Genomic DNA, 22702 nt, shown 5'->3' with positions numbered 1-22702 from the left:
ATAATCTGCTACTAAACACCACCCATTGTTAGCCACCAGTGGTCCTCATTAGTAGCCATTCATTATCCTCGGCTGCTTGTAATCCACTCCTTTGTCTATCCAACTGTTCTTCTGTCTCTTTTGGCTCTAACTCCACCCTATCAACTTTTTCATAGCTACCATCAATTCTGAGGAAGAATCACTGGACCTGAAACATTAGCTCTGATTTCTCTCCACAGCTGCTGTCAGACCTGCAGAGCTTTTCCAGTAATTTGTGTTTCTGGTTTCCAGCATCCAGTCCTTTTGGTTTTTATAGATATTTCCAGATTTTACTGGCTTTTCTCTCTTCTACTATGCAATCAGTAGCAAGCCTATATTAAATCAAACCCTCATTGTCCAGTTCAACACACTTCTTGAAACAAAGACAGAGCATTTTGACAGGACACGTGATGCTGAGGGATCGAACTGAGATGTGGGGGTTTTGTAGCAAATGGCTACGCATGTTGGTCAACATAAAAATGACAGCTCTTGGCTACAAAACAATCTGACACATCCTGAAGATGCACAAATATAAATTTCTTTCTATAAATCAATAATCCAAAAACTATTCACAAGTGCAAAGAAAACACATTTTTAAAAAGTATCTTTATTAAGGAATCAAGTCAAAAGTGGTTTACAACTTCTAAAACTCCCACAAAACTCCCAAGATGAAATTAAGTCAGTCAATAAACAGCTTAGTAGGTTCACAGATTTCTGAAGACTCAATTACACTTTCTCTTAAGCCCTGCTTGTATGCTAGATGCATGCAGAAAAATAGAACGCAGGTCAGTCACCTGTGGACAAAATCAAGCTATGTTTAGCTTCCACAAATGCAATATTCTTGTTGACAAAAATCTAAGAGAATCAGCTGTAAAATTTGTTACAAGTTTCCAGCTGTTTGTAAATTGCTCACAAATTTAAATGTTGTACCACAAGGTCAAAACCAGCACAAAACTGAAAGAGGGGAAATGAGAGAGTTAAGTACATTGTCGAGTGTCCAAGGGACAGCAAAGTAATGGAGATCAGCACTGCATCAAGAGTTAACTGTTATGTCCATTATGAAATAAAAATAGTTCAGTGCATCAGTAATGTTACCGGGTAATAAACTTAGAAGGGGTTCTCATATCTGAGGAATACGGGAGTGTATTAAAGCTCAGGGCATTCTCAGACACCATCTACAAATGATATTCAAAGCTAGGTCATAAATAGATGTCAATTTGTGTTGACTTTAAAAAGGATTTTTAAAAAAAAGTAGCATATGACTTTCATGCAACTAGGAGCATCTAAATGGTAAATAGATACTTGCTCATTTGACCTTGTGATTGCAAAAAATGTTTACAGAAATTGTGCAGATGGTTCATTTGACATTGAACATACTGGCTTTACTTTTATCTTTTTGACAGTGCTGTGAATTTTTTTTAAAGCCTAACCCTACAGCTACGGAAATGAGTGCATGACCATTCCATCTCAGAATTCTGGCACATGGTTTGACTAACAGGTCACAACATGTCCCAGCCAGGCATTTATATTCATTCTACCCTCTCCTCTCCTCCCAAAATGCTGAAACTGACCCAGGTTTCACAGGAAATCCACACAACAGCGATGGGTTACTGGGTGAACTAGTAACTTTAGTGTTCAATCACTAGTGTATAAATAAATCAACAAAATATATATTTGAAACATGGCTCAATATTTGAAACCACCCAGTTTGTCGGGCATCATTTTCCCCACTATTTAAACAACTTTCCGCCAACTAAAATAAAGCAGAGTGTCAATGATGCAGAATAGTTCGATGGAAACTAGGTGTCTTCACACTTAATGACATCAGGTGTTAAGTTCACCGCACATGTTGGATGCCTGCATCAATCACTTCCCACTGCACTCTGCAGACTTTTAATGCTATGGATAATGTAAGCATTTAAAAATGATTACTAGTTTCATTTCAAAAGATCAAGAAAAAATTCACTGAGCAAACGAAACAAATTCAGTTGAGTCCTGGATCTTTCTGCTCTGCAAAGAAACCAGCATACTTCAGGGGCAGAACAACAAAAAAAAGAAACTTTGCTCAGATGTGATACTGAATAAAGATTCTCTCCCACTACCGTACAGGCCTTCGTTACTAGAAAAAAATATACATATCTTACATCGGTGTTGGCTCACAAAGGGATAAATCCTACTCATTACAAAAAATGGTAATTCTAGTTTATCAATGTGTAAAAAATATTAACAGTGGAAAAACTGTTTAGTGCAGTAACAAAATGCATCCAGATGCTTAGAAAATGCTATGTGCAAAAATCAGAAACAAAAAAAAAGTTTCACAGAGGAAGGCACGTGCAAATCAAGGCAACAACAATTCTTTACAAGGATGTGTATTTTCCAAAATTTTAACATTTTCTTTAACTTTTTGGACCAATAATAATCATTGATTAAAATGAAATCTATTATACTGACTCCAAAAAATGCATTTCAATACACAGGTTTATCATGGGTGACTGCGTAGATAACATCACATGAACAACATTAAAAAAAGCAATGAGATAAGGTAACAGCATCATATTTATCCACTCTTATTGATGCATTTAACAGCAGCACCACTGGTGACACTTTCTACACTGTCATAACAGTAGCAGGGTAATGAAAAGATTTAAATGCTGCAAGAACTCTACTCTTTTGCAAATTTGTTCTGGTTTAATGCATTTCCTGGGCTATACAACAGCTTAGTTTCAGTAATCCTACAAAACAGTCATCCAATTTAAGTGTTTAGAAAAAAAAGACTTAAAACTGGGCTAGTGGTTCCTAAAAGACAATTTCAAACTTGGCATATTTTTCCAAAAGGAAACTGCCCATTCCAAATGGAGACATGCTGAAAGTGAACATTCTAGTCTAAAGTCACCTTTGGTACTGCAAAACCAGTGTACAGATGATACCATGCCAAAAATAACTCAAGAAAATCGATCTGTGACAACATAAATAGGTACGAGATCAGTGAGAAGTGTCAACACACACACAAAATGGTCTGTGCTGTGACAGCACAGCCAGGTTCACAGCTTAAATTCAAATTCAATACATTCAATCTTTTACTTCTCTAGCATTAACACCCATGAGGTGCAAATAGAACATTTATATGCAACTGGTTTGAACTCAAAGTTTCAAACCTTTTTCTATAATTCACCATGTACTGAACACAGTAAACGGAATACTGAAATTGCTCCCCCAAAAACAAATCTGGAAATGTTACTCTTTTTTAAAAAAAAAGACAAATGTCAAATATTAGAAATCTGCTGAATTGCACACGGCTGCTCACTTCAGGTGAAGCAAGTCAATAGATGCTTTCCAATGGGGCCAGTCCTGAAAGCTTCGACAGGATCATGTCATGTAGCGTGTAATAGCCCTCAACGCATACAGGAGCGCAGCTTGCATTCTGGCTTCGAGAAGGAGAAGGTTTATATGCACCTAAAATTAGGCAAAGAAATGGATTTAAGAAAGTGGCTTCTATTGTGACATTTGCACAGAAATAGTGGAATGAAACACAGGCGAAACATTCCAGATTTTAAAAAAAATCATTTAAGCCTTTTCGTAAAACAGGACTCAATCAAAATCTTGAAATGGCAAGAAGGGGAGTTTTTGGGTGGGGTGGTTTAGAAAGAGGTGAAGAGGAGAGCACAAAAGAGAATGAAAAAACAAAAAGAGAAAAGGGAAGAGGTAGAAATAGAGAGAAAAAAAAGAAAATAAAAATGAGGACGACAATCAAAAGCATCAAGTCCAGCTCTCAATTTTAAAGAGTCCAGTTGCTAGGGTCAGAATAAGGTCTAATCTGATCTCTTTTCTGTAACGCACTGGGGTAGCTTCAAGATGCTTGACAACAGGTTTTGTGAAACCCAAGTCACATTTCATCAGGTCTTTTAAATTTACCATTAGATGATAGGACAGTTTTGCATAACCATTGATGCTCTAACCTTGCAATTAGAGTTCAAGTTAAAAATGAAAAGATAGCGTTGTTTATGGGGAGAAACAAACCTTTTCTGAATGTCGGAAGTGTCTCCAGAAACCTACATACATTCTCTTGGTCGTTTTCTCAGGATAGCAGGCAACAGTTTTTATATAAATCTTCAAGCTGCGCTCCAGAAGCTGGTTGACCTCTCCATAATCATAGTCATCATATCTTACCCAAAAAGAAAACCAAAATGTATGAAAATTGAATGTAGCGTTTGAGTTAGAACATCCCTCTCAAATTGCACAGCAATATACCTTATGCCAAATACACAGTGAATGTAATTCCAAATGGCTCGTCTCAACATGGAGGTGTCGACATCGCAGTGCATGGCCATAGTGTTATAGGTTAAATTGTACACAACTTGAAACTTCTCATCCAAGAGCTGCCCAACTTCAGGGTACAGTCGGTTAATCAGAGAGTAGCCATGATCTTCCCAGGAGTAATCCTGTGAGGACATACATACGTGCGAACACAAATCAGAAACCAAATAAAATAATTAAGAGTCTCAGCGACCCAGAGGTTTTTTTTATATCCAACGTAATATTTTATAACTGACCCCAATCCCACACATCTCCTGAGGATATAGCTTCTGATAGAGGGAGCGTGGACACAAGACAGAACTTCATCTAGACATAGAACAGGAACTAAAACACTGTTCAATTTATTTGGGTCTAGAGGAGGAGAAGTTAATTCTGCTCTTTATTAAAAAAAAAGTAATTTACAGGATGTGGCCAGCCTTTATTGCCCAACCAGAATTTCCCTGGAGGTGGTGGCGATGATATGCTGCAGTCCATGGGGTGTTTGACCAAGCAGTGGTGAAGGAACAGGGATCTGTTTCCAAGTTGAGATTGCTTTCAAGTCTGGATGGTGTATAGCTTGGAGGGGAACTTAGAGGTTGGTGCTCCCATGTAGGGGCTGCCTTGCCCTTCTAGGTAGAAGGCAGCACAGGTTTGGGTAGTGCCATCAAGAGAGCTTTGGCAAGTTACTGCAATGCATTTGGCAGATAATGCAACACTGCTGCTACTGAATGTTGGTGGTGGAGGGAGTGAATGGTGAAGGTAGTGGAAGTGGAGCCAATCAAGTGTCTGCTTTGTCCTAGATGATGTCAAGCTTTAAGCTATGTTGGAGCTGTACCCATCCAGACTGGTGGGAGTGTTCCATTACACTTCTGATTTGTATCTTGTTAATGGTGGACAAGAGTTGCTCTGCGCAGAATTCCTTGTCCAATTAGTATCAAACTGAAATTTGACTTGCACACAAGTCATTTCAGATCCTAGAACCATTTTCTTTACATGGTTTTATCATGCTAGCTTTAGCCAATTCAACAACTGGAGAAAATGCCACCTTTAGTATGCACTAACCAACATTTAGGATCTTTCATCTCTCCAGTTGGAACCCTCTCAGAGTTCATCGTTTCTGAGTAAACATTGAATTACCTGGGCCCGGAATGTTGGAGGAGTCTGCTCCCCACGCCTGCTAAAATCCTTGTACCCAAAATCTGCATCTTCAACAAAGCATGATAAATTGGTTGGTGAGAGTGATTCATTGTCATCTGCTGGGAAAGGAGAAGTATCTTCAGGAAAAAATAAATCAAAGAAAATTCTCTCACGGAATCAGAACAGCAAACCGTCATTAACCTGCAGGTGCAACCAGCAAACTTTCCCTCTTCTCCCTTTCAAATCGTGTTGCCATCTCCTCCTGGCTCGCTTCCTCATCCTGTCTGCCTTCCTGCAGCAGTTTCATTTTCTCTATTAGAACCTCCAGCTCCTGTAAACCATCTCTGCTCTGTAATGTCCAGAAAAGTGTTTGTGTCAGATAGGAGCCAGTTACAAAAATAAGTTCAGGTGCTATTTACTGGAAACTCACTCCCTAATTCCGAAAGAAATGCTAACACAGAAGCAAGATTGCTTCAATTAGCCCACACACAACAGCTCAAAGTAACCATTCCTACATAGATAAATATTGAGAAATAAAACTTCTCAAACAAGATTAATTTTAAAAAATCAAAATTGCTACAGAATGCACCCAACGCTTACATGCAACAGACTGAAGCTCAGTGGAATAATTCACATAGTGCTGAAGAGCCTGCTATTAGGAAATCATTCAGATATGAATAGCTACAGAGCTATTCATGAGCTGCACATTAAAAAGGAGAAGACCTTTGGACTTACTGCATTGCCATTAACAGCCTCCTCTGACCCACTGTTACTAGCACTGTCAGAGTCACAGCTTTGTGGAGAAGGAGGTCCGAAGGTGTAGCCACCATCCTGGTCCAGCTCTGGCCTGATGCCACAGCCTAGAACGAATGATGCCAGGGAATGGTAATGTGAGAGAAGAACGACAGCATGGATGAGTTCAGCGAGTGACCAGCTACTCTCACCAGTCTTCAGCAGATTCTTCAATAAACCAAAAAAAACACCAAAGTAAACAAACCAAACGTCCAGGAATTATCAAGTTGCAAAGTTGCCGTAGTCCCAGAGGACCATAAGGCTGCGCCCTCATTAGAGGCACACAACTGGTGTTAGTTTAACCTGAAGGTTACCATGTCTCGGGCAAAGGGAGAGGTTGAAAAGGAGAATCCTTCATAGTAACCTAGCCAATGTGGGAATTGAATGCTGTTGACATCACTCTGCATCATATACCAGCTGTCCAAGCAACTGAGCTAATTGCCATCCCCAAATGACAAAAACAAATTCCGTAGTATAAATGTAGAGGGAGAATCAAAATGAAAAGTGTACGCTTCAGTGCAGTGAAGCATAAAATAATGCTCACGTAGTTAATGCTGACAAACGTACAAAGGAGAACAAGTAGGTTATTCAGCCCCTTCAAGCCTGCTGCACCATTCTATAACATTCCTCACCAACCCTCTGCAGATTATCCCACCCAAGCCCATTCCCCTACATTTACCCCTGATTAATGCACCTAACATACACATCCCTGAACACTATGGGCAATTTAGTATGGCCAATTCACTGAACCTGCACATCTTTGGATTGTGGGATGAAACTGGAGCACCCGGAGGAAGCACCCGCAGACATGGGGAGCATGTGCAAACTCCACACAGACTGCTATTAAGAGGCTGAGGCTGGAATGAACCTTGGTCCCTGGCACTGTGAGGCAGCAGTGCTAACAACTGAGCCATTGTGCTGCCCTCTCCAGTGGTGTGTTCAAACATTTCTGAATAGGGCAATTAGAAAATATCTAGAATGGAGGAATGAAGGTCCTTGTGGCACAGTCCCCACCTCTGAGCCAGAAGCTTCTGGTTCAAGGCCGATCTGCCCTAAATATATTTCATTGTATGTCAATTGTTGTTTTAAAAATAAACACATCTGGTTCATTAATGCCCTTTAGGGAAGGAAACTGCCATCCTTACCTGGTCAGGTCAATATGGGAACCCAGACCCACAGCGACATGGCTGACTCTTAAATGTCCTCTTCGCAATTAGGGATGAGCAATAAATGCTGGCCTAGCCAGCAATGCCCACCTCCCAAATACATTTTTAAAAGATAACAGGTTGATTAAAATAACTACAATGTTATGGTTGGATTGCAGGCTGAACTTCCTTTCTGTTTGGGCCCTAGCTGTTTAACTAATAATGTCCCCATTTCTGAGCCAGAGGCCCAGGTTCAAGTCCCACTTGCTCCAGAGGTGTGTAATAACATCTGAGCAGTAGGATTAGAAAACCTTTATAAACATTTCCTTTTCATCAAAGAATTTATGACACTTTACTTAGTTTTAAATCAATCATGAGCGAATTCTCTCTCCCAATTTACCTCAATATGTTCTTTGGTGATCAGCCATGGTCGATGTGCGAGGATTTTGTTGATTTCATTGAGAGTCCTCATTTTCTGAGGTACAAAGTTGAGGCCATTTAACCACTCGGGATTTCCACCGACCTGAAGAAACTCATTGATATGGAGGCTGACAAGGTATGAACACTGATGTCGTGCAGCAGCCTGAAAGACAGATATACCATCAAAACAGACTTTATTCTGATTTTACTCATTCACATAAGAGATCAGGAAAATCCTGTTCTACAAACAATTGTGAAATGTTTCTCGAAATCTTGCTTTAAACCGTAGCAAACAGGCAGCCTGAAAGCTCAAAATATCTTTGAAAACAAATGTTAAAATGTTAGTGTTGTGCATGTTGTCTACGTAAACATGAATACTTTCAAACTATGATTCCATGTAATGGACCTTGCAATACACTCAACTTCTGTCATGCTGCTCTTGATAACCCAGATGAATCTTTATTACACCCAAATACTACATACAATTGCTTGAAACAGCTAGCCCGAGTGCTGAAGAGTCTTACTGAATTCAAAATGTTAACTGCTTCTCTCACCACAGATGCTGCCACTTCTGCGGAGTTTCTCCACCATTTTTTTTAAAAATACAGATTTCCAGCATCTGCAGCATTTTGTTGTAAACCTTATTGCTTCATACTTTGAACAGTCAACTGCTGAACCACTGAGTGACAAAGAAACAGGAAACTTTATAAAATCCTCAAGAATTGGATTAGCTTGATCTTCAATACTACCTGAAACTTGCTATTGCGAATCCAGTGCTGTTCCAGCAATTTCATTCAGTTTCCTTTAAGGAATTAGATCAAAGACACCAAAGGACTACGACAGGAACTTACCATCACTGCAATGTAATGTCTATAATGATATGGTAAAGGACCATCCATCTGTAAAAGATAGTATTGTGTTTTCCAAAAACTTTCAAGGTACTGTGAGTGCATGCCCATCACCATGGTAACATTATCTACACGACCAGTGGAGACGAAGGCTTCAATAAAGATCTGTCTTTCGGCATCTTCTAGGTCTTTCTGCAGAATCTGTAACCAGAAAGAAAATTACTTTAGATGAACTGTCAAATACTCATCCTTACCAATCCTGAACACCCATTTTAATTGACAATGTTAAGGCTCCTCAATTTTAAAGGTAGTTGAAATTCTGAGAGATTCAGGTAAAGTCACCATTGTCCCAGAGGACCATAGAGCCATTCTCTCAGGAAACGACTGGTGGTGGTTTAACCAGAGGGTCGACACACCTCAGGCAATGGGACAGGTTGACAGGGAAAGTCCTTCATGTCTTCCTCAGCCAGAGTAGGAATTGAACCCACACTCTTGGACTTACTCTATGTGGAATGCAGAGGACAGGCAAAGGACTATTTATTTGCACTTCCAACTACCTCAGTTTAGGAGAAGCAATTCCATGATAATGGTGGTGGTGGTGGGGGGGGGTGGAGGAACAAGTGTCAAAGCAAAAGCTGTTCCTGAAACTATGAATCCAATTTCAGATTTTTCAGATAGATTTGCTGCAGCTAATTGTAAAACTCATCCACATTCCAGCCAAATAAGGTACCCAGTTAAATGACTGTAGAAATTGTACTGGTTTTAGTGTAGTCAGATATTTTGTTCAACATCAGAGATGCAGCAGCCTCTGACCTTGAGAAGCTGACCTCAATCTCGCTGGCTTGACAATGGAGAGCTTTCAGGATTTTGCGCTTTGAAATTTGATGATGTCAGCAACTGGATATTTGAAACTTATCTTGAAAACACATGTGGGTATTTTTAAAACTATTCATTCACGGGATGAGGGCAACACTGGCGAGGCCAGCATTTGTTGCTCATTCCTAATTGCCTTAAAGGCAGATAAGAGTCAACAACATTGCTGAGAATCTGGAGTCACACATTGACCAGACCAGTTAAGGACGGCAGATACCATTTAAAACATTTAGTGAACCAGATGGGCTTTTCCCTGACAACGGTCATCATTAAAATTCTTAATTGCAGATATTTTCTACTATAGCAGAATTTGAACCCAGGTCCTCTGGTTTCTGGATGAATAGTATAGCGATAATACCAGCCAGCCATTGCCTGGTAAGTGTTGCCGGCAAAGCACACGTTTGTAATTTCTGATTAGAGTTCAAATTGTGCCAGGTTATTTCTGGATGAACCACAAACCTGGTGGCATATTAGTAAAAAGCCAACTGTAAAACTTGGATAATTACAAACAGCTTTTAAATTTCAAACTACAAAATCGTACTACCCCTGTCTTAAGCCATACCACATCCTATCCTTGTGCTCACTGACCTAGAATGCCTCTGGTTTAAGCAAAACCTCAATTTAAAATCTCTTATTCTGGTTTCAAGTTTCTTCACAGCCTTGTCCCTCCCTTTATCTGAACTTTTAAATTGATCTTCACAATTGTGTTCGAGCATCCCTGATTTTAACATCCTCCCACTATAAGTGATGGTGTTCAGACGACTGGATCCTAAGCCCTGGAATTCCCTCCTTAAACCACTCTGGTGACAGTATGAGTGTCGAGCATGCTGCATCAGCAAAATCCCAGCAACAAACCTAAAACATAACACTTCAGAACTGTAAACAGATTTTAAAATTTGTGAGGAAACATGCTGTCAGTCATCCCTTCAGTTCAACTCATGTCCACAGGATTTAAGTGTTAGTGTCAATATCCCAGGCAATTAATTTCTAAGTAACACTATGCTCCAACAGACCTCGTCTTTAAAGACTCCATTGAGGAAAATAAATTAATACAGATAGACTGCACTTCCTGCAGTTCAGAGTTTATACAGCTACTTAAAAAGAGATAGACAAGGTAGATGCAGAAAAGCTGTTCCCTCAGGCTGGGGATTCTAGAGCCAGTGGGCACCATTTAAAAATAAGGGAATGCCATTTCAGATTGGAAGGAGTAAAATTTTTTGTTTTACTCAGAAGGTGGTGAATCTTGTAAGTTATCAATTGTGAGAGGCTGTGGGAGCCCTGCCTTTAAATAGAGGTCAGTAGATTTCAGATTCCCAACGTGTAAAGAGTCATGAGGTAAAAGGCACTGAAGTGTTCAATCAACCATGACCACGCTGAATGACAGGTCAGATTTGATGGGCTGAATGGCCTAATCCTGTTCTAGTGGGAACAGATCCAGGATCATGGGGGGGTGGGGGGGGGGGGGTGGAAACAGTACAGAAATGAAAGCAAATAGCATGGAACTAAAGTTAAGATTTCTGACCATATTTATCTTCTTTAAAACTAGGTACAACTGAACTCCATGTGTCCACATGATATGCAAATATGAAAATAAGGAACCACTAGCTGCCAGTAAACAACTTCTCAGCTGATGTAACGCAAGGTTCTGATTAGATCACTTGTTTACTCAAATTGCTGTACCGCCTTACACAATGTTGGATCAAGGATTTTCTAAATGAGTTAAGAAAAAGGAACAAAATCCCCCCATGTCAGTTCTGATTCTGCACAGCAGGACTCAGAGTTATAACAAGAAACTCAGGAGGCAGAGTACAAAGTACAGTTTAAAACATTTCAGACACAGCTGAGCTGCTTCGGCTCAGCATCCAGCTTTGGCAATTTTTGCAACCTCCAAACAAGAGTTCTCCACCATTGATATCTTAATGTAAAACTGGCAGTTCAATGTTTTGAAATAAGGGGCTGCCCATTTAAGAACAGAGGAGCAGAAATTTTCTCTCTCCAAGGTTGGAGAGCTTTTGGAACTCTCTTCCTCAAAAAAGGTGGCAGAAGCAGGGTCTTTGAATGTTTTTAAGGTGAACATCAATAGAGTCTTGATAAAGATGGGGGGGGGGGGGCGTGAAAGGTTATGGGGAGCAGACAGGAAAATGGAATAAATGACATCAGCCAAGATCTCTCTGAATACTACAGGCTTGAGGGGCTGAGGGACCTACTCCTGCTCCTAATGCAGATTTGAGTATGTTTGCTGTATCCACTTGATTAATAGTCGATCTCATGAAAACGTCAACCCCCAAATTTTTGGCCAATTTTCCATATATCTCATGTAAAAGTCGACCCTAGTTCTTCACAGACAACAGATCAGAGTCTGTCAGTCAGTGTGCTGACTGTCACGTCCCGCTCCAGTTTTCCAGTCTGCTGGTTGCACGCTAGTCTTCCAGTCCACTGGCTGTTGCGTTCCACTCCGGGTTTTCATAATTAGTTTTTTTTTCTTACTTGTTTAGCGATCAATTGGGCTTCTGCTAATATGAAATGAATTCTTACGGGCATCAATTTCAGCCCCTCAAAAGTAGTATCCACGTAATAGACAACCCCATAAATTTAACCTTAAAAAGTAGTTGACAAAAATTCCACAATTACTCGAGTATATGCATGCACCATGGCAATGATTTCACTGGAACCCCTCCATCTGAACCAGCTAGGTTTCAATTCTTAAACCGGTGGTGTCGTGTGGACTTGTTGGGCCGAAGGGCCTGTTTCCACACTGTAGGGAATCTAATCTAATCAAACTGTTCCCTAACCTGCTCACCATTCTCCAACCAAAATTTTGTCACCTTTAAATACATAGCTACGCTCATACACAGCTGTGTAAACGCTGCTGTAATGTGAAAATCAGACTTTTTGATGGATTATTCCTCACTTTGAACAGGTTGTACTGATTTAGGAAAGTGAGGTAGGTGTGAAAGTTCACACTAAGAAGTTAATTAATATCTGCAGCAACAGGTCCAATAACCTAAAATGGGCAGAGGAGATGACCTGGGGGGGCACAGTGAGAGAGGGACTCACTAAGGTCCTTTTGAGAGAACTTCTTCAAGGTAGGCATCCTTGGAAGAGGCTTCGCAGTAGGATTGAAATCAACTTGGAGAAAGTGAGGATTGCAGATGCTGGAGATCAGAGTCGAAAGTGTGAAGCTGGAAAAGCACAGAAGGTCAGGCAGCGTCCGAGGAGCAGGAGAATCGACATTTTGGGCAAAGCCCTTCATCAGGAATGGGCTGATGATTCCTGATGAAGGGTTTATGCCCAAAACATCAATTTTCCTGCTTTTCTGATCTGCTGTGCTTTTCCAGCACCACACTCTTGACATTGCAAAACACTTTAGGTTCAATGAGACTCAGGGATTGGTCTGCAGAACGGACTGTCCTATCATGGGATTAGCCTATATAGCCCACAAGTGGTGGCTCTATTTTGGTGTTCAGTAATAAACAATGTTTCTTTCTAGTCAGGCTTCCTGAGTTATAACATACATCATTTACTTTACCTGCATGTCAATTTGAATTAATGCATTCCTGGGAAAACTGGGAGTTTCTGATATCCAACATGGGCTCAGTCCTGAGACTGCTGGAACTATGCACAGTCATGTGTTTCACAATCCACTCCAAACAGATCCTAATCCATCACCCACCATAGAGACACTATCACACAAAAGCTCTTAAAATGCAGTAGCTTAATATCTTCAATTATAAGGTGTCTCACAGAAGGCTGCCAAAAAACACAGGAGCTCAGTGTTAGTGGCACGCCTCTGGCATTGCTAGAGGATTGGCTGACTGGCAGAAGGCAGAGAGTAGGGATAAAGGGATCTTTTTCAGGATGGCAGCCGTTGTCAACTAGAGTTCCACAGGGGTCTGTATTGGGACTACAACTATTCATGTTGTACATTAACTACCTGAACAAAAGAACGGAGGGCACTGCTTCTATATGATACAAAGAGAGGTGGAGGGACAGATAGTGTTGAGGAAGTGGGGAGGCTGCAGAAACACTTGGACAGGCTAGGAGTGGGCAAGGAAGTGGCAGATGGAATATAATGTGGGAAAATGAAAAGTTATGCGTTTTGGTAGGAAAATAGAGGAGAGTGGACTACATTTTCTAAATGGGAAAAGGTTTCAAAAATCTAAAGTACAAGGGACTGAAGAGAATCCTGAACCAGGACTCCCAAGGTTAACATGCAGGTTCAGTTGGTAGTCAGTAAGGCAAATGCAATGTTGGCATTCATTTCAAGAGGGCAAGAATATAAGAGCCTGCTTGTATGTCTGCTTAGGCTGTATAAGGCTCTGGTCAGACCACATTTGAAATATTGTGAGCAGCTTTGGACTCTGCATCTGAGGAAGGTTGTGCTGGCACTACAGAAACAGCATCAAGAACATCAATGCCAGATACAAGACTCCACTAAGTGAGAGAGACAGCTTAATTCAGGGGACAAAGTTTGGCGCAAGAACCACAGGAATGGCCCTGCATGGGTAAGAGGCATTGGTGACACGAGGTCAGGTCCAGTGACACAAAGTTTGGGTATGACAAACACATGGACAATACAAAAGCTGCAAACACGCAAACAGTACAGGAGCAAAATGTGCCTGGTTCCTCGACAGCCTTTCTGACTGTTTTGGAACATGTGGGTTCTCCCTCTCCGCTAAGTGTTGAAGATACCTCAGCATCTGAGATGGATACATCGAACGTCACTGCCTGGACACCTTTACCACCTGAAGACGGCGATGAATTTCTTATGAGACACTCTAGTGCAAGAGACAAGCTACTGTGCATTATATGCCACCCACAGAGACAGAGTTGGAGGATTCGGTGCTAAAATGCCCCAGGAAGAACTATATAAAAAAAAACCAACCCATATCCTAGGACTGAGAGGGCAGGGATGTAATGATTGTAATGAGGTCAGCCAGATGGACCACAGAATAGGAGTGTCCTGATTGGGGGTGTTAATGTGGTCTAACTTGGGAGTCCTGGCTGACAGATAGGAACAGGGAGTGTTAGAGGCTCTGTTCACTCTAGGAGCTGGCTCTGAGGTAGCTGAGTCAGTGTCTTGTACTACACATGCGTAAATAAAAGGGTTATTTGGTAACAGGATAATGGCCGTCACGGAATTATTTTCTATTAGCAGGAGAGACTAAGACCTGAGGGCACAGTATCAGCGTGAAGGAACAACATTTTAGAACCAAGTTGAGGAGGAATTTCTTCAGCCAGACAGTGGTGAATCTAAGAAACTCACTGCTGCAGAAACCTGTGGAGGCCAAGTCATCGGATGTATTTAAGACAGAGATAGATAAATTCTTAATTGATAAGGGGGCCAAGGGTAATGGGGAGAAGTGAGGAGAATGGAATTGAGAAACATATCAGCCATGATCAAAAGGTGGAGTAGACTCAATGAGCCAAATAGCCTCATTCCGCTCCTATATCTTATGAGGTGAAACAGGCCTGAAAGTGGACAGCACGAAGCAGCTATGTGCTTGCAAACCAGACATTTAGTGAGTGCAGTCAGGACCTTTGCTTGATTCTATGTAGAGTTGGTGAAGGCTCAACACTGTTGGAACCATGTTCCTGGACTAGGTGACAGCCTTACTGTTCAGCCTATCCAACAGTCAGGTTTCAAAACCTGCCAGTGAACTCCAGCACAAAGATGTGCAGGTTAGGATGGACTGGCTATGCTAAATTGCCCATAGTGTCCAGGGATGTGCAGGCTAGGTGGATTACCCATGGGAAATGCAGGGTTACATGAATAGAAAGAGGGAGTTGTTCTGGGTGGAATTACCTTTGGCGGGCTAGTGTGGGGTCAATAGGCTCAGCAGCCTGCTATCACACTGTAGGGGTTCTATGAACTGGCTCGAGATGGCATCACTGCAGTTTTTTTTGGCAGGGATATGTAGTCACATAGGTGACAAGATTGCATCATACAGGAACACCTAAAATGTTGTAAACAATTCAGGGCTGGAACCATTTACACCTGAACACAAGATTTGACAGTGATACGGAATGAGGGAGCACTCAGGCGAAGGGTTATGGGGGTTAAATGATAAAATCAAGGGTCATGTCAACATTTTAAAAAAAAAAATCGATTAGTTAAGTGTCTGTGGGAAAGAGGAATCATACATGGGGAAGATAAAAAACACAAGGGATTAGAGCCAGAGTTCAGAAGAGGTTAAACATCAACATGAAATGGGTTGGACAAACACTTGCATGATGCAATTTCTGTGCAACAGATGAATCTTGATGAACTCAGAATGGAGGTGAAATAAATTTCATTTGGAAACAAAGCTCTAGAGTTAAACCTCACTTAAATCTGGAGTCTTCCTCACTGCTGTGCAACCAATTCCCATAAAACAAGTCTTATTTAGAAAAACAAAAATCAAAGAATTATAGTATTGATACAGAAAAGGAACATTACAGCAGTAAGCACACACAATTAACCTGACAACAACTAAAATTCAAGAGATGGTACCTCTTTGACTGGAATGAAGGCACTTGGACCTTGTCCTAACGGGCGAGGTATTTTTACTCTGCGATCCTAAGAAAAGCACAAGAAAGGCACAGAGTTTGCATGACATCATTCATTTTAAAATTAATCTCAAAAACCTTTACATTTCAATTATTTAAAATGTTCTGTATTTTATCAGAAGCTGGGTTTCAACCACATGCTTTCAATTGGAAAAGAGAGTAAGAGATTAGAGTACAGACTCATTGCAACAACTTATTCACTTATCCTGTGTTGCGTTTACATTGTAAAACATTTGGTCAAACACAACAACTAAGCTCACCATCAGCACGTGCCAGTCATAGCTCAGGAAGACGGGCACAGACTAAAACACACTATATTCAATTAGATCCTGCCAGCCTTTCAGAGATGTGGAATTCTATCGTGCCAAACAGTTTACTGCCTATTCCAAATAAGTCTTCCGGTTTATGAATCACTCAGAATTCCTCACCAATGTCACACCCATGCTAATTGTAAAACTAATTAAAACATGACTGTATGATCTATCAGTTACACATCCCACAGAAATTGAGGAGTTGAATACCATTATAAAATTCAGTGTTTACAGATATTCAAACGGATTTTGCTCCCATTTGGTCAGACTATAAAATAATTTGAACACAATAGTTTCTCAGTTAGGGAAATAGAATATACGATACTAATTAGGAAGGACCTAAACATGTGTGAACTTAACTTCACAATGAGAGAGAGTTGACAAACAGAAGTTGCTGCTCAAGTTGAGAATTCAACAAATCATTGCTCCTTGGGAAAATAGAAGCCCCGATCACTTCTGACGTCACCGTGCGCTGCTGGGAAAGGCAGGTAGAGCTTGACTGGGGAGATCATACAGTTGGTCAGAGCTTCCAGTGGGAAATTAACGCCCACCATAATGAGGACAAACTGTCCAGCTGCAGGGACCAACCTCTATCCTGGTTACCAGTTGTTAAACACTGTTTTATAATCACAGCCACTTGCAACTACGCCAGAATGTTGAAGACTCATCATCTGGTGCTTATGTGGCTCTTCAGAGTGGGTCAGAAAAGGAGAATGCAGAAATGCTTGACAGCCCACTCCAAACCCAAAGTCAATGAGTTGAGATTTGATACTGGAGCTCTCATTCACTTCTCAACATCGCTGACAACATGTCAAAAAGACTTAAGCAGGGCTGAACTAACTACACACAAGGCAACAGAAGAATACAAAATAAGAAAAGGAGAACTTGTAGGAATAAACATTGAGATGGAGAATTTGCCATTCGACAAACAATTACATCCATGAAAGCACAAAACAAGGACAAATCACAACATAAAGAAAGCTCGACAGGAGGGGCTCTCTCTAATTTGACTGGAGTACTCACATTGGCAAAACCATTCCAGAGGCTTCTTTGCTGTAAATACTTCAAGTAGGAGCCCAGAGGGCAGTTGCAGCAGGAATTCTAGAGACTCAAAAGTACTTTTCTAATTCACCAGTCATTCATCCCACTCCCCGAAACAAGGGAACCGCCCTAAGATTTGAATTTTGAGTCTATTCATTCTAAATACTGAGTTATAGTTTTGTTTTAATGTGATTAGAGAATAATGTTTTCCATCAAAGCTGTTGTGAATTAACATTTCTACTTGACAAACCACAGTGGCTTTTCAATTTGGTGTCAGAGTTAGGACACCTCAGAATCATTCATCTTGCACACTGGTGATCTTCCCTTAGTAACAGGCAAATGAAAGCAACTTTTTTTTAAAAAATACAGGAAACATTTCTTCTATCAGGAAGGCAAAAGCGAAGGCACACAAATAGATTTAGATTAAACAAATTAAAAACCAAACCTCACTTTGTTTCCATCTTCCTGGGGTGGCCGGGGCGTGGGGTGGTGGACAGTGCCAGTGAAACAAAGTGTAGATATAAATATAGCTTTTTCGGGAGGTAGAGTCAAGGCAATGTATACAATGGGGACTCTGTTCTCTCTCTCTCTCTCTCTCGGTAATCACAATTGATTTTGCAACTAAAGCAATAACTGACCAAACACAGAGATGATTCTGAATGTGACAGTGAGTAGCAACCATACCGAAGTACATAAGGACCCATTTTAAATGGGAATTGGCCCCATAGGAATGCAGGTGACATCAAAGAAGGGTCAGGCAGTATTCAGCTAGGCCTCAGTAAATTGCCAACTACTTTCACCTGGGAATTAGAGCACAGGAAGAGGCTATTTGGCTTGTCAGGTCTATTCTGGCTCTGGAGGTGCAGTTTAGCCTGGTCTCACTCCACCCCTTTTGACACAGCGCTGCAAGAAGTTTCCTTTCAGATCAGATCCAGTGGTAAGATGCTGCTTTCAGTATCATCAGTACCCAGAGTCAGTCCAACATTACTGCTCCAGTGCCGAGCCTTGATCAAAACAAATTAGTTTTTCTATAACTCATTCACAATAGGAGGGATTTGCTGTCATTTATTGCTCACCCCTAATTGCCCAGATGGCAGTTAAGAGTCAACCACATGACTGTTGATCTGGCGTCACATGTTGGCCAGACCAGGTCAGGATGGCAGATTTACTTCCCTAAAAAGGACATTACTGAGCCAGATGGCTTTTTATGACAATCAACATGGTCGCCTTTAGACTTCCTTTTTATTCCACACTTTTATTAAATTCAAAGTTCACTATCTGCTATAGGGGGATTCAAACCCATGTCCCAAGAACATTAGCCTGGGGTTTTGGACTACAAACCCAGTGACATTACCATCATGTCACAGCCAACTTAGGTTGAAAATCATAAATTTGCGGTGGCTCAGTCGTTAGCACTGCTGCCTCACAGCACAGGGGCCTGGGTTCGATTCCAGCCTTGGGTGAAGGTGTGTGTGAAGTTTGCACATTCTCCCTGTGTCTGCGTAGGTTTCCTCCGGATGCTCCAGTTTCCTCGCACAATCCAAAGATGTGCAGGTGAGGTGAACTGGCCATGCCTAAATTTCCCATAATGTTCAGAGATGTGTATGTTAGGTGCATTAGTCAGAGATAAGTATAGAGTAATAAGCCAGGGCTACCGTTCGGAGGGTTGGTTTGACTTGTTGGGCCGAAGGGCTTGTTTCCACACTGTAGGGATTCTAAAAAAAATTCAAAGACTGGTGACTTTTTTGGGAATATAGTAGACCCACAGAACAGTCATAGCACACAAAGTGGCTCGCTGAGTCAACGGTGTCCATGCTGGCTCTCTACAACAGCAATTCACCTTGAGCTGCTCCACAACCCTGCAAAATCTTCTGTCTTCAGATCCAATTTCCTTTCAAAAGCCTAGACCAAACTTGTTGCAACCATACACTCAGGCTGCACATTCTGGATCCTAACTCCTTGCTGCATGATGTTTTTCATGTCACCATTGCTGCTTTTGTTGCTTAAACCGGCACCTTCTGTTTCTCAATCCTGCCACCAGTTTCTCCTTCTCTACTCTGTCTGGACTCTGCATGAATACTTCTATTCAATCCCATCTCCTGATTATGGGCAGCCATTATTCAGTCTCAATATTGTTGCCAATTTCTTGGGATTTTCATAGATTCATCGAATCCCTACAGTGTGGGAGCAAGGCATTTGGTCCATCCAGTCCTCCAAAAAGTATCCCATACAGACCCACCTACCGCATTCCCCATAATCCTGCATTTCCCACGGCTAACCCACTAAGCCTGCAAATCCCTGGGCACTATGGGCAACTTCACATGACCAGTCCACCTAACCATTATATCCACTCTTACCCTATTGAAGTTTTCTTCCTCTGCATTGATTCTGGTCTTTTATGTCCCACACATTATATTTCTCAGTAAACTTGCAGTGATACAAATAAAGCTCTCACCTGCAGGCTTGTTAAAACATAACTACAATCATCCAATTAAATCAGAGATGAGGCAAAACATTCTCTTTCAGGTGGGTTGTTAAAGCTTTCTTCCTAAATTTTTGTTGGGAGCAGAATCCTTGAATAATTTGAAGGTAGAGATGGATAGTCATGGACTGTTAATCAAGGAGATTAAAGGTTAGCAGGGATAAGCAGGAATGCAGATTTGAGATCACAATCTGGTTAGCTCATGATCTTATTGAATGGCAGGGCAGGTTTGAGGGACTGAATGGCATATTTCCTGCTCTGAATTCCTACATTTGTATGTTCCTGGGCCCCAGGCCCTTGAAACATTTTTGTTCTAAATGGTGGACCTGTGCTATCAGCCCTAAATTGTTTTTAAAATTTTTTTCATGGAACGGAGAAGTCACTGGCTAGGCCAGTATTTATTGCCTCTAATTGTCCAGAGGACGGTAAAGAGTTGAACATATTTCTGTGGATCTGGAGTCACATGTAGGCTAGTCCAACCAAGGACAGATTGTCTAGGACTCTTGTGGTACAATGATAGTGTTCTTAGCTTTGAGCTAGGAGACCTGGGTTCAAGTCCCACCTACTCCTGAGGTGGGTCATAACATGTCTGAACAGGTTAATAAAGCAAGGACAGATTTTCTTCCTTACTATTTCAGCATTTAACAACTGAATTCATATTCTACCACCTGCCAAGGTGGGATTTAAATCCACTTCCCCAGAAGATTACTCTGGGGTTCTGGATTAGTACTCCAGTGACATGGTGGCATTTTCACTACACCACTGTCTTCCCAAGCAGCTGATTCTCTCCCTCCCTGAAACCCAACATAAAGCCACAGTTGCTGGGAGCAGAGCACTGAGTAAGGAACTCAATTACTTCAAAAAGTCCAAGCCACAAGCCAGGGAGCAAACAAAAATCTCGCCTGATATTCTAGTGCAGCACTGAGGGAGTGCTGCAGTGTCTCACGTGCCACATTAAACAGAGGTCCTAGCTGCTCTTTGACAGATGTGAACATTTCCATGCTACCATTTTGATATCCCCAGCATCTTGGTCAATATTTATCTTACAATCATTAAATCACATGACTTAATCAATTGCCATTTATGGATGCTTTCTGTGTACAGATTAGCTGCCATGTTCCTTACATTTTGTAGACTACACTTTGGAAGTACTTCATTAATTTGAAAAAAAACTTTGAGATGTCTGGAGGTTGTGACAGGTGCTATATAAATACAAGTCTCTTCTTTATTCTTCACTAATCTATCAGGGGAGTGAGATCCTGGGAGATAAAGGTAAAGATAGCCCCAAACACACAATAAGACTATTGTATTACATCTGCAATTTAAATGGGTTTGAAAACACCAGAACCCAATCACAGTGGAGCTGTTAAGTCTTTATACCGTGGACAGAGACAAACGAAACCTTTCTGTGCAGCCTCAGGTCTGTTACCTTTCACATTTCAAAGTGGTCTTAACAGGATATTCATTCGAAAAATGTTTGGTATTATTTTACAGTCACTGGTGGTTACAGGAAGAAGGTTTAAGACTAATGCTGAGGCTCTAGAAACATTATATTGCAGACATTGTATCTGGCAAGTAATCTTATACAGAAACAGACTAGGGCAAACTGGAGGCTAGAGTTAATGCTCCCGCTGCATGTGTGCTGATTCAGCAAAAGCTACAAAGAGGATTCACAAGGAGCTTGACAGGGTAAATACTGAGGATGCTTCCCCTCATGGGACAGTCTAAGACCCTCAGGACGACTGTCTATATGGAGTTAGCATATTCTCCCCATGTATCTGCGTGGATTTCCTCCAGGTACCTCAGTTTCCTCCCACAATCCAAAGATGTGCAAGTTAGAGCAAATTGGCCATGCTAAATTGGCCCATAGTGTTCAGGGATGTGTAGGAGTGGTACATTCATCAGAGGTAAACATAGAGTAATAGAGTTGGAGAATTGGTCTGGGTGGGCCGGTGTGGACTTGTTGGGCCGAAGGGCCTGTTTCCACACTGTAGGGATTCTATGATTCTACGACCCAAGAATATAGTCTCAGAATAAAAGGGGCGTCATTTTAAGACTGAGATGAGGAGGAATTTCTGAGGTTGAGTGTCTTTGGAACCCCTCGTCACAGAGATGAGTGGGGGCAGAGTCCTTGTGTATATTTAAGGCTGAGACAGATAGATTTTTGATCAGCCTGGGAATCAAGGATTATGAGAAAGAGCAGGAAAGTGGATGAGAGGAATGTCGGATCAGTCATGATCCTATTAAATGGTAGAACAAGCTTGAGGGGCCGAATAGTTACTCCTGATCCTATTTCTTATGCTCCTGTAACTAAGATGCTGTTTTAAAATGCATTAACATGCCAATGGCCAGCACAGGTGCTTCAGATACAGTTAGCAAACAATCTGAATGACAGATTGTTGAAATGGACTTCAGAAAGCAGCTTGGATGACTTCAATACTATTTTCAACAGCCCATTCCCCAAGTGAAACTTATTTGGAATGGAACATTTATATTCCCATTTCTGTTCCTACTCTCACCCTGATCCACTTCCAAAAAATATCTAATTCAAACAAAAGTTCAAAATGTGTTTTTTTTAAATTGCCCCATTTATTTCTATGTGCACACAGTGATTAAAGCGTACGCATCTTTTTAACAGCACAACTTCTCACACAGCCGCACACTCAAATATCCACCTAAGATCGGAGCAGGAGTTATACCGATGCCTGTACTCAGCTTGAAAAGGGTGACAGCCAGTTCTGAGTTCTGAAGACCATGATCAGGTTGCTTCATCACTTTTAGTGCTGATATCTG

The 22702-nt window shown here is 41.2% G+C and overlaps 1 protein-coding gene across 3 annotated transcripts in view; it reads right to left on the bottom strand.

The window, feature by feature from the left end:
• Nucleotides 1-605: 605 nt before the first annotated feature.
• Nucleotides 606-22702, bottom strand: part of LOC122563481 (sestrin-1-like) — a 79061-nt gene continuing 56964 nt past the window's right edge. For 2 of the 3 annotated variants that reach the window (XM_043717248.2, XM_043717250.2), the window contains exons 2-10: nt 16020-16085; nt 8657-8854; nt 7786-7968; nt 6184-6408; nt 5650-5797; nt 5449-5567; nt 4267-4457; nt 4036-4180; nt 606-3471 (exon numbers count right to left, since the gene is read on the bottom strand). In XM_043717248.2, the coding sequence (XP_043573183.2) occupies nt 3385-3471; nt 4036-4180; nt 4267-4457; nt 5449-5567; nt 5650-5797; nt 6184-6408; nt 7786-7968; nt 8657-8854; nt 16020-16085 (1362 nt within the window). In that variant the 3' untranslated portion in view covers nt 606-3384. The remainder of the gene's footprint in view (nt 3472-4035; nt 4181-4266; nt 4458-5448; nt 5568-5649; nt 5798-6183; nt 6409-7785; nt 7969-8656; nt 8855-16019; nt 16086-22702) is intronic. The other variant, XM_043717249.2, reaches the window with a different exon arrangement.

Source organism: Chiloscyllium plagiosum, unplaced genomic scaffold (genome assembly GCF_037043375.1).
Source record: "Chiloscyllium plagiosum isolate Xiang-an unplaced genomic scaffold, Cpla_swu_hap1 HiC_scaffold_30, whole genome shotgun sequence".
NCBI classification, from domain to species: Eukaryota; Metazoa; Chordata; class Chondrichthyes; order Orectolobiformes; family Hemiscylliidae; genus Chiloscyllium; species Chiloscyllium plagiosum.
The sequence above is the reverse complement of the archived record's forward strand: the minus strand, read 5'-3'. Positions and strand labels throughout refer to the sequence as shown.